The 12328-nt window shown below is 48.7% G+C and overlaps 1 protein-coding gene across 2 annotated transcripts; it reads right to left on the bottom strand.

The window, feature by feature from the left end:
* Positions 1–2118: 2118 nt before the first annotated feature.
* Positions 2119–11333, bottom strand: LOC144709835 (uncharacterized). 2 transcript variants are annotated; one of them, XM_078583483.1, is made up of 10 exons: positions 7429–11333; positions 7272–7339; positions 7073–7194; positions 6817–6998; positions 5961–6021; positions 5561–5867; positions 5390–5491; positions 4890–5318; positions 3513–4271; positions 2119–2425 (listed from the first exon to the last, which is right to left on the bottom strand). In XM_078583483.1, the coding sequence occupies exons 1-10, from the start codon at positions 11057–11059 to the stop codon at positions 2381–2383; spliced, it is 5706 nt and encodes a 1901-aa protein (XP_078439609.1). In that variant the 5' UTR covers positions 11060–11333; the 3' UTR covers positions 2119–2380. The 2 variants fall into 2 exon arrangements, with proteins under 2 accessions (XP_078439609.1, XP_078439610.1); XM_078583484.1 differs by having other exon boundaries at positions 6817–6995.
* Between the last annotated feature and the right edge of the window lie 995 nt (positions 11334–12328).

The raw sequence follows: 12328 nt of genomic DNA, 5'->3' as shown, positions 1-12328 counted from the left end.
ATTAATATCATGACAATTTATCAGAATGTTTTTTAGATTTTTAATACATATATTTTTTAAATTAATAATTTGATATGTTATTACACATATTTCTATATACATGTATAAACCTTGATGAATATTTTAGAAGTACACTATATTTTGAAATAATAATGATTGTGTTGAAAAAATACCAAATTACCAAAGTTTTGTTAATTTATATTTTAAATAGTATTTAGTATTTCCCATACTTCCCAAAGCAACACTTTATGATTAATTGATAAAAATCATAAAATTAAAATGATTAAAATTGAAAAGCGAAGGGCGTACTGTCATAAATTATTTATACATGATGGTTACATTGCCAGTGAATAAAGTTTCAACTAATAATCTAAAATAATTCCAATTAATTTTAGTTCAACTTTTGGTTGAATGATTATGTTAAAGAGTGTCAATTCTTAATTATACTTAAATTCTATAGAATTTAAAATTTTATTTAGGTTTTAATTCATTAAAGGAATGCTTCAATCAAGTCATGACGGTTTAAATATCTTGACCAATTACAGAAGATATGCATATTAGACATTCTCCAATTGGAAAATGCCAAACATTTGAAAGCTTTTGATTCTTTAATACCATATTGTTTAAGTTAATCTCCTATTTGGATATCTACATGAAATACCAATAAATGTACTAATTCATCAAATTACTAATGTAATACACCATTGACAACTGAATCTGCTTAAACTCTATTGTAAACATAGAAATACATATTATTCAATATTGACAAACAACAAGGCAGCACATCCTTTTTCAAATAAAATGATTTTTTTTAGTCAAATTTATTCACCAAATAAAATGGATCATTTTTTAGTCAAATTTAAAAGTTTGAAGTCATTCATAAATTAAGTAGGATTATTTAAATACATGTAACGTACAAAATCCAGACCGGATCCTACAAAAAATGTTTTAAATTATTGAAATCATGTAGCTTCTAGGTAAAGAAAACATATATCCATGAGATCCTAAGAATAAAATTTCTATGGATTATCAATTTTCATGTAATAAATTTGTATTTTGGTCAAAGTCAGTAAGGAATTAGTCTACAGGCTCTGAAATGATTAGACAATATATATATCTACATATAATTGCTTCTTGATCATAAAATACTTTCTCAAATAGATATATTGAATAAGAATTGTTGTTCCATCATTTGCAAAAAAAATCAGTAAATAAAATACATTTTTAAATCAAATATAGGAATGGTTGAAAAAATTCCCTAGAGAATAAATTACGGGAACAGAAACTAAAAAAAGGTAAGTTGCATAAATGATCAAACATGTTTCAACGACAAAAAAGATTTGATATATTCTTCTCCTTCTCCATTTTTTATTACAACAGAATAGTTGAATACGGATTCAAATTATAGTGTTTTTTTAAAACTTCAACCTTGAGTTAATATTGAAAATGTTTTCAGCCAATTGAAGAGTATAGTTTGCCTATTTTTTTCGAGTTGTAGGACCAGTAGCTCTAGGGATCGATATATATATATCGAACACACACACAAATATATATACGAAGGGTGGACCATATTTGGTGCCAATTTCAGTAATGGGTTGTATGATTCTCGGGACAAACAACTTTAGGTAGCTTCAATACATGCCAGACTCATAATTGAAAACAAAAAAAGACATGGAGAACAAACAAATTAGAAGGAAAAAAATCAAAAGTAACGCATTAATAAAAAGTGATGCATGGCGTTGAGTCTTGAAAACTAGTCCTTGAATCCACAAGAGGAGTGACGAAATTTCCGGAACAAATCATAGATGCTAATAAAAGAAACCGGCATGCGACGAGATCCGGATATACGAATGTATTGAAGATTAACATAAAAAAGCACGTATTTTCCAGATCTATATGATGGTTTTGCTAATTAGCCGCTTTGTCGGCAATGGAATCCAGAAATCAGCTGCAAGGAGAGTTGCAGAGTCCACGCATGCTGGAAGAATTTTTCGCAGCTAGGAAATATCTGCAATTGTAATCACAAAAGACTCCAGCTCCTTCCCTGCAAGTAGACTGGATTACTATATGCACTCCTGATTCCTTCCCTTCCATGATACGAGCGATGAGAGATTTTCATGATTCATCCAGAAACAGCCTAGTTTGAAGTTTGAACACAAACAAATACAGCGATCTGAAACTTGCAACTTGCAAGTAGTGGGAAGAGAAGAGAAGCCTCATCGTGGGGCCTTATCGAAATTGGTCTCAAAAAACAGAGATAAACGGCAAGTGCAGAGAAAGAATGGGGAAGATCCACCAGCAGCAAGAAGCTCTGCAAAACGTGGCTCAGTTTTTATTGACGGAGGGGAAGGCGCAACCGAGGAGCAAGGCAGGCGCCCCTTCAGGCTGGGCTATCCAACGACCCACTGGAGCTACCGCAGGACGACTGCGTGAGAGAGAAACAGCCGGACCATCATTATAAATTGAGTTAGCATAGAGTGAGAGAGATTATGAGAAAAACATAGTGAGTGAGACTGAGAGAAAGATAGAGAATGAGAGTGATTGAGAGGCAGAAAGATAGAGAAAGAGAGACTGGGAGAGGGAGAGAGAGAGCGAGACTGTGAGAGAAAGGTAGGGAAAGAGAGTGAGAGTGAGAGTGAGAGAGTGTGAGAGAGAAAGATAGAGAAAGCTGAAGCATGTGAGAAATATAGGGAAAGAGAGAGTGAGAGAGAGAGTATGTGTGAGAGAAATATTGGGAAAGAGTGAGTGTGTATGTGAGAGAAATATAAGGAAAGAGAGAGTGTCTGTGTGAGAGAAATATAGGGAAAGAGAGTGTATGTGTGAGAGAAATATAGGGAGAGAGAGAGAGTATGTATGAGAGAAATATAGGGAGAGAGAGAGAGTATGTATGAGAGAAATATAGGGAGAGAGAGAGAGTATGTATGAGAGAAATATAGGGAGAGAGAGAGAGTATGTATGAGAGAAATATAGGGAGAGAGAGAGTGTGTGTGTCTGTGAGAGAAATATAGAGAGAGAGTGTGTGTGTGTGTGTGAGAAATATAGGGAAAGAGAGTGTGTGAGATAAAGATACGGAAAGAGAGAGTGTATGAGGGAAATATAGAGGTAGAGAGTGAGTGTGATACAGAGAAAGAGAAAGAGAAAGCTCGTGTGATGGACAGAGAAAGAGAGATACAGAAAGAGATTGTGTATGACAAAGAGGAAGAGGGAGAGATATAGATAGATAAACAGATAGACAAAAACAGATAGATAGGTAGAGAGAGACATAAAGAGGGAGAGAGAGAGGGAGAGACGGAGAGAGATAGGGAGAGAGGGAGAGAGAGATTCAGACAGAAACGGAGAGAGAGAGATGCAGAAAGAAACGGAGAGAGATGCAGAGAGAGATTCAGAGAGAAACGGCGAGGGATGCAGAGAGAGAGAGAGAGGGATAGATGCAGAGAGAGAGAGAGAGAGAGAGAGAGAGAGAGAGAGAGAGAGAGTTGCAGAGAAAGAGATGTAGATAGGAGAGAGCATACGGGGGCGGTGGAGACGTGGCCGGGGGTGACGACGGCAGGGCTCATGCAGCCGAGGATGCCGGGGTGCATATGGGCCTCGGCGAGGGTCCTGAGCCGGTTCAGCTCGGGCAGGATAACGTTGCCGAGATCGGGCCGGTCCCGCCGGCGGAGCTCCGCGCAGCGCAGGGACAGCTTGGCGAACCGAATGGCCTCGTCCACGGGCCAGTCCGGCACGGCCGGGTCCAGCATCTCCCTGAGCGTGCCCTTCTCAAGGGCCCTCTCCACGTGAAGGGACAGACCCATCGGCGGCTTGGCCGTGACCAGCTGCAGCAGCATCACCCCCAGAGAGTAGATGTCCGATTTGATCCCCAGCATGCCCGTCTGCTGATACTCCGGGTCGATATAGCAGAAGGTCCCGGCCGTGGAGGTGACCCGGTACTGAGTCACCGTGTCGGCCACGGTCGGGGGGACGAGCCGGGACAGACCCACGTCGCTGATCTTGCTGACCCAGTTGTGGTCCAGCAGGATGTTGCCCGGCTTGAGGTCCCGGTGCACCAGCGGCTCGGGCTTGGTCTGGTGCAGGAAGAGCAGCCCGGTTGCGATCTCGGCCGCTATCCTGAACCGCAGCTGCCACGGCAGCACAGGCGAGCTGCCCCGCCGGAACAGCCGGTCGTCCAAGCTCCCGTTGGCCATGTACTCGTAGACCAGGCACCCGTACTCGGGGCACGCCCCCAACAGCAGCACCATGTTCGGGTGCCTGATGCAGCTAAGCACCTCCACCTGCAAAAAACCACGACGATATCACTTTGCCTGAATATACTCAACAGTTCTCGCTATCATATATATAGATAGATAGATGTATATAGGCATATCGATAGTAGACAGGTAGACATAGATATATAGATATATATATAGATGTAGATGAATAGATGGTTAGATAGATAGATAGATAGATATAGACAGATATATAGATATAGATATATAGGAAAGAGACATAGATTGACAGATATAGATAGATACATAGGTATATGTAGATATATAGAAAAAGACAGATATATAGATACAGACAAATAGATAGATATAGACAAATTGACAGACAGATAGATGGACGGATAGATATATAAATAGATAGATAGTTAGATAGATGGATATATAAAAGGATAGATAGTTAGATAGATGGATATATAAATAGATAGATATATGAATAGATGGATATATAGACAGAGAGTTAGATAGATAGAGAAATACATAAATAGATGGATATCGACAGATAGATAGAAAAACACATAGATAGATAAAAAATACATAGATAGATAGATACATATATCGATATAGATGGACAGTTAGATAGATAGTGAAGTAATATTTTCTTGATGACAAAGAAGAAGGGTAGTTCACCTCCTGCTGGAATTGAGATCTCCCCTGGGCGGCGTCGGGGCGGAGGACCTTGACGGCTGCGGGGGTGTGATCAAGATAGCACCTGTAGACGGGGCCGTAGCCGCCTTCGCCGATCTTGCGCGCGTCGGAGAAGTACTCCGTTGCCGCTTCGATCTCCTCGATGGTGTACTTGCGGTAGCGTAGATCGCTGTTGGCGAGCGCGTCGAGCGCCCTGTTCTTCTCCTCCGCCTCCTTGAGCGCCTTCATCTCCGCGTTCATTCGCTTCTGCGCCTCCAGCTCCGCGATGCGCTGCGCCGCCTCGGCGGCCTCCATGGCCACCTTGCACTTGGCCTTCTCCTTCTCCGCCAGGGCGAGGGCGGCCTCCTCTGCGAGTCGGGCTTCTTGCAGCCGCTGCTCCTCCTCCACCTTCCACTGGTGAAGCTCCTGCGCCTGCCAAACCACGCGCAACCGGCTCAATTCCTCGCTCTTCTCCTCTCAGGCGGAGGAAACCCGAAGCTCACCTTTTGTTTTGCCGTGAGAGCTTCCCGGCAGGCGGTGCTGTACATGTCCATGGTCTGCTTGAGCTCCAGCTTCAGCCGTCTCAGCTCCACCTCTGCGTCCTCCTGGTAAGAGAGAGTCAGAGGGCTCCGGAGAAGGGACCAGGAAGAATAGCTGGACTCAAGGCGACTGACCATCGTCTGGGAGGACCAGGAAGAATCGCTGCGTTGGGAGAAGGAGCGGGCTTGAATAGGGGAGCGCTCGTCTGTGGATCTTCGAGAGGGGGTGCGGGCAGCGCTGAAGCTGTGGGAATTGGGGCTCGCGGAGACGGACCGGCGAGGGGTCCAGGCGCCATTACCTTGATCGTGGACGGGCGTTAGAGTCCGGTCGGTGCTCGGCCTGCTCGAGCTCACGAAGGACCTGTCCGACTCCGCCACGTACGGCAACTCGCAGTAGGTCTTGTTTGGCGCGGCGCCGTCGCGACGGCGGCCCAGTGGGGACCTGCCAAGGATTTGACGGCAAATGGTGAGCTCGGCGCGGATCGATAACCATCCTCCTGGATCGTCTCTAGAGGCTGTTGGTTCACTCACTCACTTGATCGTCTCCTTGACTTCAAGGTGGTGGAGATGGCGTTGCTTGCTCTTCGGGGACCCGGCTGCCAAAGAAGCATGAAAGATCAAAGTAAGAAGTTAAGGGAAAATGGTGATGAGGATGGGAATGAGAATGACGATACTTATGGAAACGACGACGATGAGCTCGAGGATGAATAAGGAGAATTACAAGAATCTAGAAGGAGAAATAACAATGATGATAATATGATGTGGGAGAGGCAGAAGTAGATGGAGAACGATAAGAAGAATTTAAAGAAGCAACGGTAGTAAGAATTATAATTATAATGAGCATAGAAAGTAGAAGACGGGGAATAATAACAAGAAGCACTACTTGAAAATAAAATTGAAGAAGAAAGTATATTCGACTGAATATAAAGACGAGGATGATGATGAAGTGAAACTAGATGAAGAACACAAATAAGAGACTTGAAGAAGAGAGTATATAAAAATGAATATCAAGACAATGATGAAGTGAAAATATTTAAAAAAGACAAATGAGACACTTGAAGAAGAGAGTATATAAAAATAATATGAAGACGATGATGAAGTGACAAAAAGACAGATAAAAAACTTGAAGAAGAAAGTATACAAAACCAAAGAGGAAGACGATGATAATGATAGAGTGAAACTATTTGAAAAAGGACAAATAAAAAATATAAAGAAGAAAGCTTATAAAACTGAAGATGAAGACGACGAAGTGAAACTAGATGAGAAAGACAAATAAGATAATTGAAGAAGAAAGTATATAAAACTGAAGACGAAGACGACGACGACGACAATGCTGATGGAGCGAAACTAGATGAAAAAGGCAAATAAGAAACTAGACGGAGAAGTCAAACTAATTGAATGCGACTTGAGGAGATCCTTGCTCGTCTCCTGCCGCTGTAGCCGAGATGCAATGGGGGAAGCACGCACGGCCTGCCTCAGCGTGGACACCTTCCCCTTATTGATCACATAGACCGCGCAAAAGTCCGGCGCCCCTTTGGAAATACTCGCCGATACGTCCGTTGTCTTGAATCTTCTGCCCATTAAACTCTCTCTTGGTAAGCAAAAACGGAGAGATACAGCGCGTGCCAAGAGGAGAGGAAGCCAAACCTCATCAACCCATTCCTCGATGGATGGCCGACGACGAGTTTCTCGATGCCAGACAGCGCGACGTAGTCGATTATCGCCTTGGCAACATCACTATTATCGAGGATCACGTCTTTGCAGATTACCTGCGAGGAGATTAAGCGAAGCCTAAGCACTCTACGATTGCAGAGAAACGAGATTGAAACAGAGTCCGGAGGCGGACTTCTTTCCGCGCGCAGAAGTTGTGGAAGGGTAGGAAAAGCTCCTTGGAGAGCTGCTCTTCGTGGGCTCCTGCGAATTATTAAACGCAATCAACTATCGCTCTTTCTCTTCAGTCCTCAAACAAAAAAAGAAGGATAAGTAATGGAGAAGAGCGATACCTTGATGGTGAGACAGAGGTTTATGTGCGACGTGGATGAGAATTAGGATTTGCCCGCGGCCGACGAGGTTATCAATCGCCCACTTCACGGCATTCTGACTTCCCTTGTCCTTGTCTATAGCAACGGCCACTAAGGGTTGGCGCGGCGGCGGCGGCGGCGGCAGCGGCGGCGGCGACGGCGTTTCCTCTTCGTCGAGATCCTCCGCGCTATTTGCACTGCCATGGGAGCCGTGCTCATGAGCATCATGATCATGGTCGCCGCCATGTTCTCCTCCTTCGTGCTCGCGGATGTGGCTGCGACCATGGTGACCATGTCCATGCTCACCATGCGCATGAGTGTGAGTATCGCCATGTTGATCAGGCCCCTGCCCCTCATGCTCGTGGATGTGGCTGCGACCATGGTGTCCGCGCCCGTGCTCCCCATGCTCGTGGGTGTTGCCGCGGCCATGGTGACCATGCCCATGCTCCTCATGCTCGTGGATGTGGCTCCGACCATGGTGACCATGATGCCCATGCTCTCCATGCTCGTTGGTGTGACTGCGACCATGATGACCATGATGCCCCTGCTCCTCATGCTCGTGGATGTGGCTCCGACCATGATGACCATGCTCCTGATGCTCGTGGATGTGGCTGCGGCCATGATGACCATGCTCCTCATGTTCATGGATGTGGCTGCGGCCATGATGACCATGATGCCCATGTTCCTCATGCTCGTGGATGTGGCTGCGACCGTGGTGACCATGATTCCCATGATCTTCATGTTCGTGGATGTGGCTGCGGCTGCGGCCATGGTGACCATGCCCATGCTCATCATGCTCGTGGATGCGGCTGCGGCTGCGGCCATGATGACCATGCCCACTCTCATCATGCTCGTGTATGAAGCTACGGCCATGGTGACCATGTCCATGCTCCTCATACTCGTGGATGTGGCTGCGGCTGCGGCCATGGTGACCGTGGCCATGATCCTCATGCTCGTGGATGCGGCTGCGGCTGCGGCCATGATGGCCATGTCCACTCTCATCATGCTCGTGGATGAAGCTTCGGCCATGGTGACCATGTCCGTGCTCCTCATGCTCGTTGATGTGACTGCGGTTGAGGCCATGGTGACCGTGGCTATGATCCTCATGCTCATGAATGCGACTGCGGCTACGGCCATGGGGACCATTTTCATGCTCCTCGTTCTCGTGGATGTGGCTGTGGTTGCGGCCATGGTGACCGTGGCTATGATCCTCATGCTCATGTATGCGACTGCGGCTACGGCCATGGTGACCATGTCCATGCTCCTCATGCTCGTGGATGTAGCTGCGATCTTGGTGACCATGACCATGCTCCTCATGCTTGTGGATGTGGCTTCGGCCATGATGACCAGTGCCATGCTCGTCATGATCACGGATGTGGCTTCGACCATGATGGCCAGTGTCAAGCTCCTCATGCTCGTGGATGTGGCTGCGGCTGCGGCCATGGTGTCCATGCCCATGCTCTTCATGATCGTGGATGTGGCTGCGGCCATGGTGACCATGTCCATGCTCTTCATGATCATGGATGTGGCTGCGGCCATGGTGACCATGTCCATGCTCTTCATGATCTTGGATGTGGCTGCGACTCTGATGACTAGACACATGTTCCTCATGCCCGTGGACTTGGCTTCGACCATGGTGACCATGTCCATGCTCTTCATGATCTTGGATGTGGCTGCGACTCTGATGACTAGACACATGTTCCTCATGCCCGTGGACTTGGCTTCGACCATGGTGACCATGCCCATGCACCCCATGCTCGTGAATGTGACTGCGGCTGCGCCCATGGTGACCATGTCCATGCTCTTCATGATCGAGGATGTGACTGTGACCATGATGACCAGGCCCATGCTCCTCATGCTCGTGAATGTGACTACGGCTGTGGCCATGATCTTCATGCTTGTGGATGTGGCTGCGACCATGACGACCAGGATCATGCTCCTCATGCTCATGGATGTGGCTACGGCCATGATGACCATGATGCCCATGCACCTCATGCTCGTGAATGTGGCTGCGGCTGCGCCCATGGTGACTATGCACTGGCTCATCGTTCTCGTGAATGTGACTTCGGCTATGATGACTAGGGCTTTGCTCCTCATGCCCATGGATGTGGCTACGGCTTCGGCTATGGTGACCATGTCTATGGTCTTCGTGCTCAAGCATGTGGCCATAACCATGATGATTCGATTCATGCTCTTCGTGCCCGTCGATGTGGCTTCGACTATGATGACCATGTCCATGGTGGCCATGTGCATGATCCTCATGCTCGCGGCTATGGCTGCGGCCTCGGTGATGGCCGTGCCGGTGGCGGCTATGTCCATTCTTTTTCCCGGTCTCGCGACTATGATGATGGATGTGCCGATGGTGGCCATGGCGTCGTCCGTGGTAGCTGTGTCCATGGTCTAAATGCTCGCGGCTATGGCTACGGCCATGGTGACCATGGTCATGCTCTCCGTGCTCGCGGCTATGGCTACGTCCATGGCGACTGCGGCCATGGTCAGAGTGCTCGCTGCTATCGCTGCGGCTCCGCTCCCCCGACTCAAGGCTGTGGCTGCGGGAGCGGTGGCCATGGCTGTGCTCGCGGCTGCGGCTGCGACCATAGAGTCCATGTCGATAATCCCCATGCTCGCGGTCGTGGATATTCCCGCGGTGGGCATGGTCATGGATGTAGATGTTCCGATGGTGGCCATGGTCATGCTCCCCGTGCTCGCGGCTATGGTTGCGGCCATGATGACCGTTGAGATGACTGTGGCCATAACCGTGGCTCTGGCTATGTCCATGATGGCCGTATCCGTGCCGGTGGTGACCATGGTCGCTGGTGTAGCTGTGGTGATGATGGCCATGGCCGTGGTCGGGGCTGCGGCTATGGCGGCGGTGGCCATGACCATGGCCATGGTCGCGGCTGCCGTGGAACCCGTGGTTGCGGCTGTGGCTGCGGCCGTGGTGGCCGGGCTCGTCCTTTTCGTAGTAGCCATGGCCGTGGGTGCTCGCATGGCGATGCCCGTGGGTGCGGCCATGGCCGTGGTGGGCGTGCTCGCTGTGCTCGCGGCTGCTGGTTTGGTGATGGTGGCCGTGGCCGTGATCGTCGGGGTCGTGGATGCGGCTGCGACCGTGGCCGGCGCGGTCGGGCTCGTCGGGCTCGGGGCTGTGGGCGTGACTGTGGCGGCTGTGGACTCGGGTATGGCGACCATGGCCGTGGGAGTGGGCGTGGCTGCGGGAATCCTCTGCCGACGATGGGCTGTGGCCGTGGCCGTCGACGTCGTTGTCGGAGCCGTGGCCTCCGGTCTGAGGGCTGCGCTCAACTTGGCTGTGGTGGGCGTCTTGGTCGGAGTCAGCGAGCTCGGGGCTGTGAGATATGTCGTGGTGGGCGAGCTCGCCATGGTTGCGGGCGTGGCTACCCTCGTGGCGGTGGCGGGCATGGCTGTGGCTGTGGTCGTGGGCGTAGCTGTGGCCACTCCGGTGGTGGGCGTGGCTGTGGCTGTGGCTGCTCTCGTGGTGGCCATGGGCCTGGGAGAGGGCGTGCTCGTTGGTCTGGCCGTGGTCGTGCACGCTGTGCCCGGAGTCGGGCTCGTGCCCGTTCTCCTGACCATGGCCTTGCCCATGTCGAGGACACATGCTGACGCCGTCTCTTTCTCCTTCTGTCTCCACTCTCTTCTCTGTCTCTGGTGCTTACTCTCTTGTCTCTCTTGCGTTGAAGGGGAGCTGCGAATTGGGGTAAGGAGAGGATATGGAAGAGGGAGGAGACCCCGTCTCTGCCGTTAGAGCCGTCGGTTGCCTTTTGTGAGGAGAATGGGGCGAGCTCCCTGGCTCGCCACTCTCCTCGCTCTATCCCCCTAAATTTGAGTCCTTGGTCCTCATCTACCGAGACCGAAGAATCATCCCCGCCCCTATTCCCAGGTGGGTCAACGAGTCGCCTTTTGACCCTTCACCTGCGTCAAAAATGGGTCGGTGGAACCCTTCTCTCTCGCTCCGCTCCTCCCTTTCTCGTCTCTCTCTTTCTCTCTTTCTCTCTCTCTTCTCATCTCTTTCTGTCATCTCTCGTCCCTATCTCTCGTTTCTTGTCCCTCACGTCTCTCTACATCCGCATCTCTCTCTCATCCCTCTCTCTCGTTTCTCGTCTCTCTCTAGCCTCCCTCTCATCCTTCTCTCCTATTTCTCGTCTCTCTCGCCTCCCTCTCATCGTTCTCTCTCGTTTCTCGTCTCTCTCGCCTCCCTGTCCTCCTCTCTTATTTCTGGTCTCTCTCTAGCATCCCTCTCATCCTTCTCTCCTGTTTCTCGTCTCTCTCTAGCATCCCTCTCATCCTTCTCTCCTGTTTCTCGTCTCTCTCTAGCATCCCTCTCATCCTTCTCTCTCGCTTCTCGTCTCTCTCTACCCTCCCTCTCATCCCTCTCTCTCGTTTCTCGTCTCTCTCTTGTTGGACAGTTAATCTTGACTTAGTTAATTTAGGAGTTGGTCTTTTTGAATAAGTCAACATAGAACAAGTCAGCATGGTATATGGTGATGTGGGGGCAGGAGCTGAGTTCAAGGAGAGCAGAAGACTGGGTTTCTTTGAAGACCAAGTACATGGTAAGCTGTGTGGCCATGCTGAGTTTAAATCCATAGTACACATGGTAGTTCTGTTCGGTTTGTTTAAAACAAACAAAAAATTCGCACAAACGAACCGCACAGGGGTCTGTTCGCTGTACTGTTCGTTTTATGTGCGAAAATTAGAACTGATGTTCGAACAAATTCGCACAAATCGCACAAATTTGCACAATTCGCACAAATTCGCACAATTCGCACAAACCGAACAAATTCTCACAGCCGAACAAATTTGCACAAGCGAACAAATTCGCACAAGCGAACAATTCACACAAACGAACAAATTCGCACAGAACGAACAC

The sequence above is a fragment of the Wolffia australiana genome, chromosome 11, assembly GCF_029677425.1.
Source record: "Wolffia australiana isolate 7733 chromosome 11, ASM2967742v1".
In the NCBI taxonomy this organism is placed as follows: Eukaryota; Viridiplantae; Streptophyta; class Magnoliopsida; order Alismatales; family Araceae; genus Wolffia; species Wolffia australiana.
Note: the sequence above shows the minus strand (reverse complement) of the source record. Positions and strands in the feature narration are given on the sequence as shown.

Coding starts and splice junctions, on each gene's coding strand:
- LOC144709835 (XM_078583483.1), bottom strand. CDS start 11,059: ATGTGTCCTCGACATGGGCAAGGCCATGGTCAGGAGAACGGGCACGAG. Junction 6,022..6,816: donor CCTCAAGTCGCATTCAATTA/GTTTGACTTCTC, acceptor CTTCTTTGGCAG/CCGGGTCCCCGAAGAGCAAG. Junction 5,319..5,389: donor CTCTCACGGCAAAACAAAAG/GTGAGCTTCGGG, acceptor GTGGTTTGGCAG/GCGCAGGAGCTTCACCAGTG.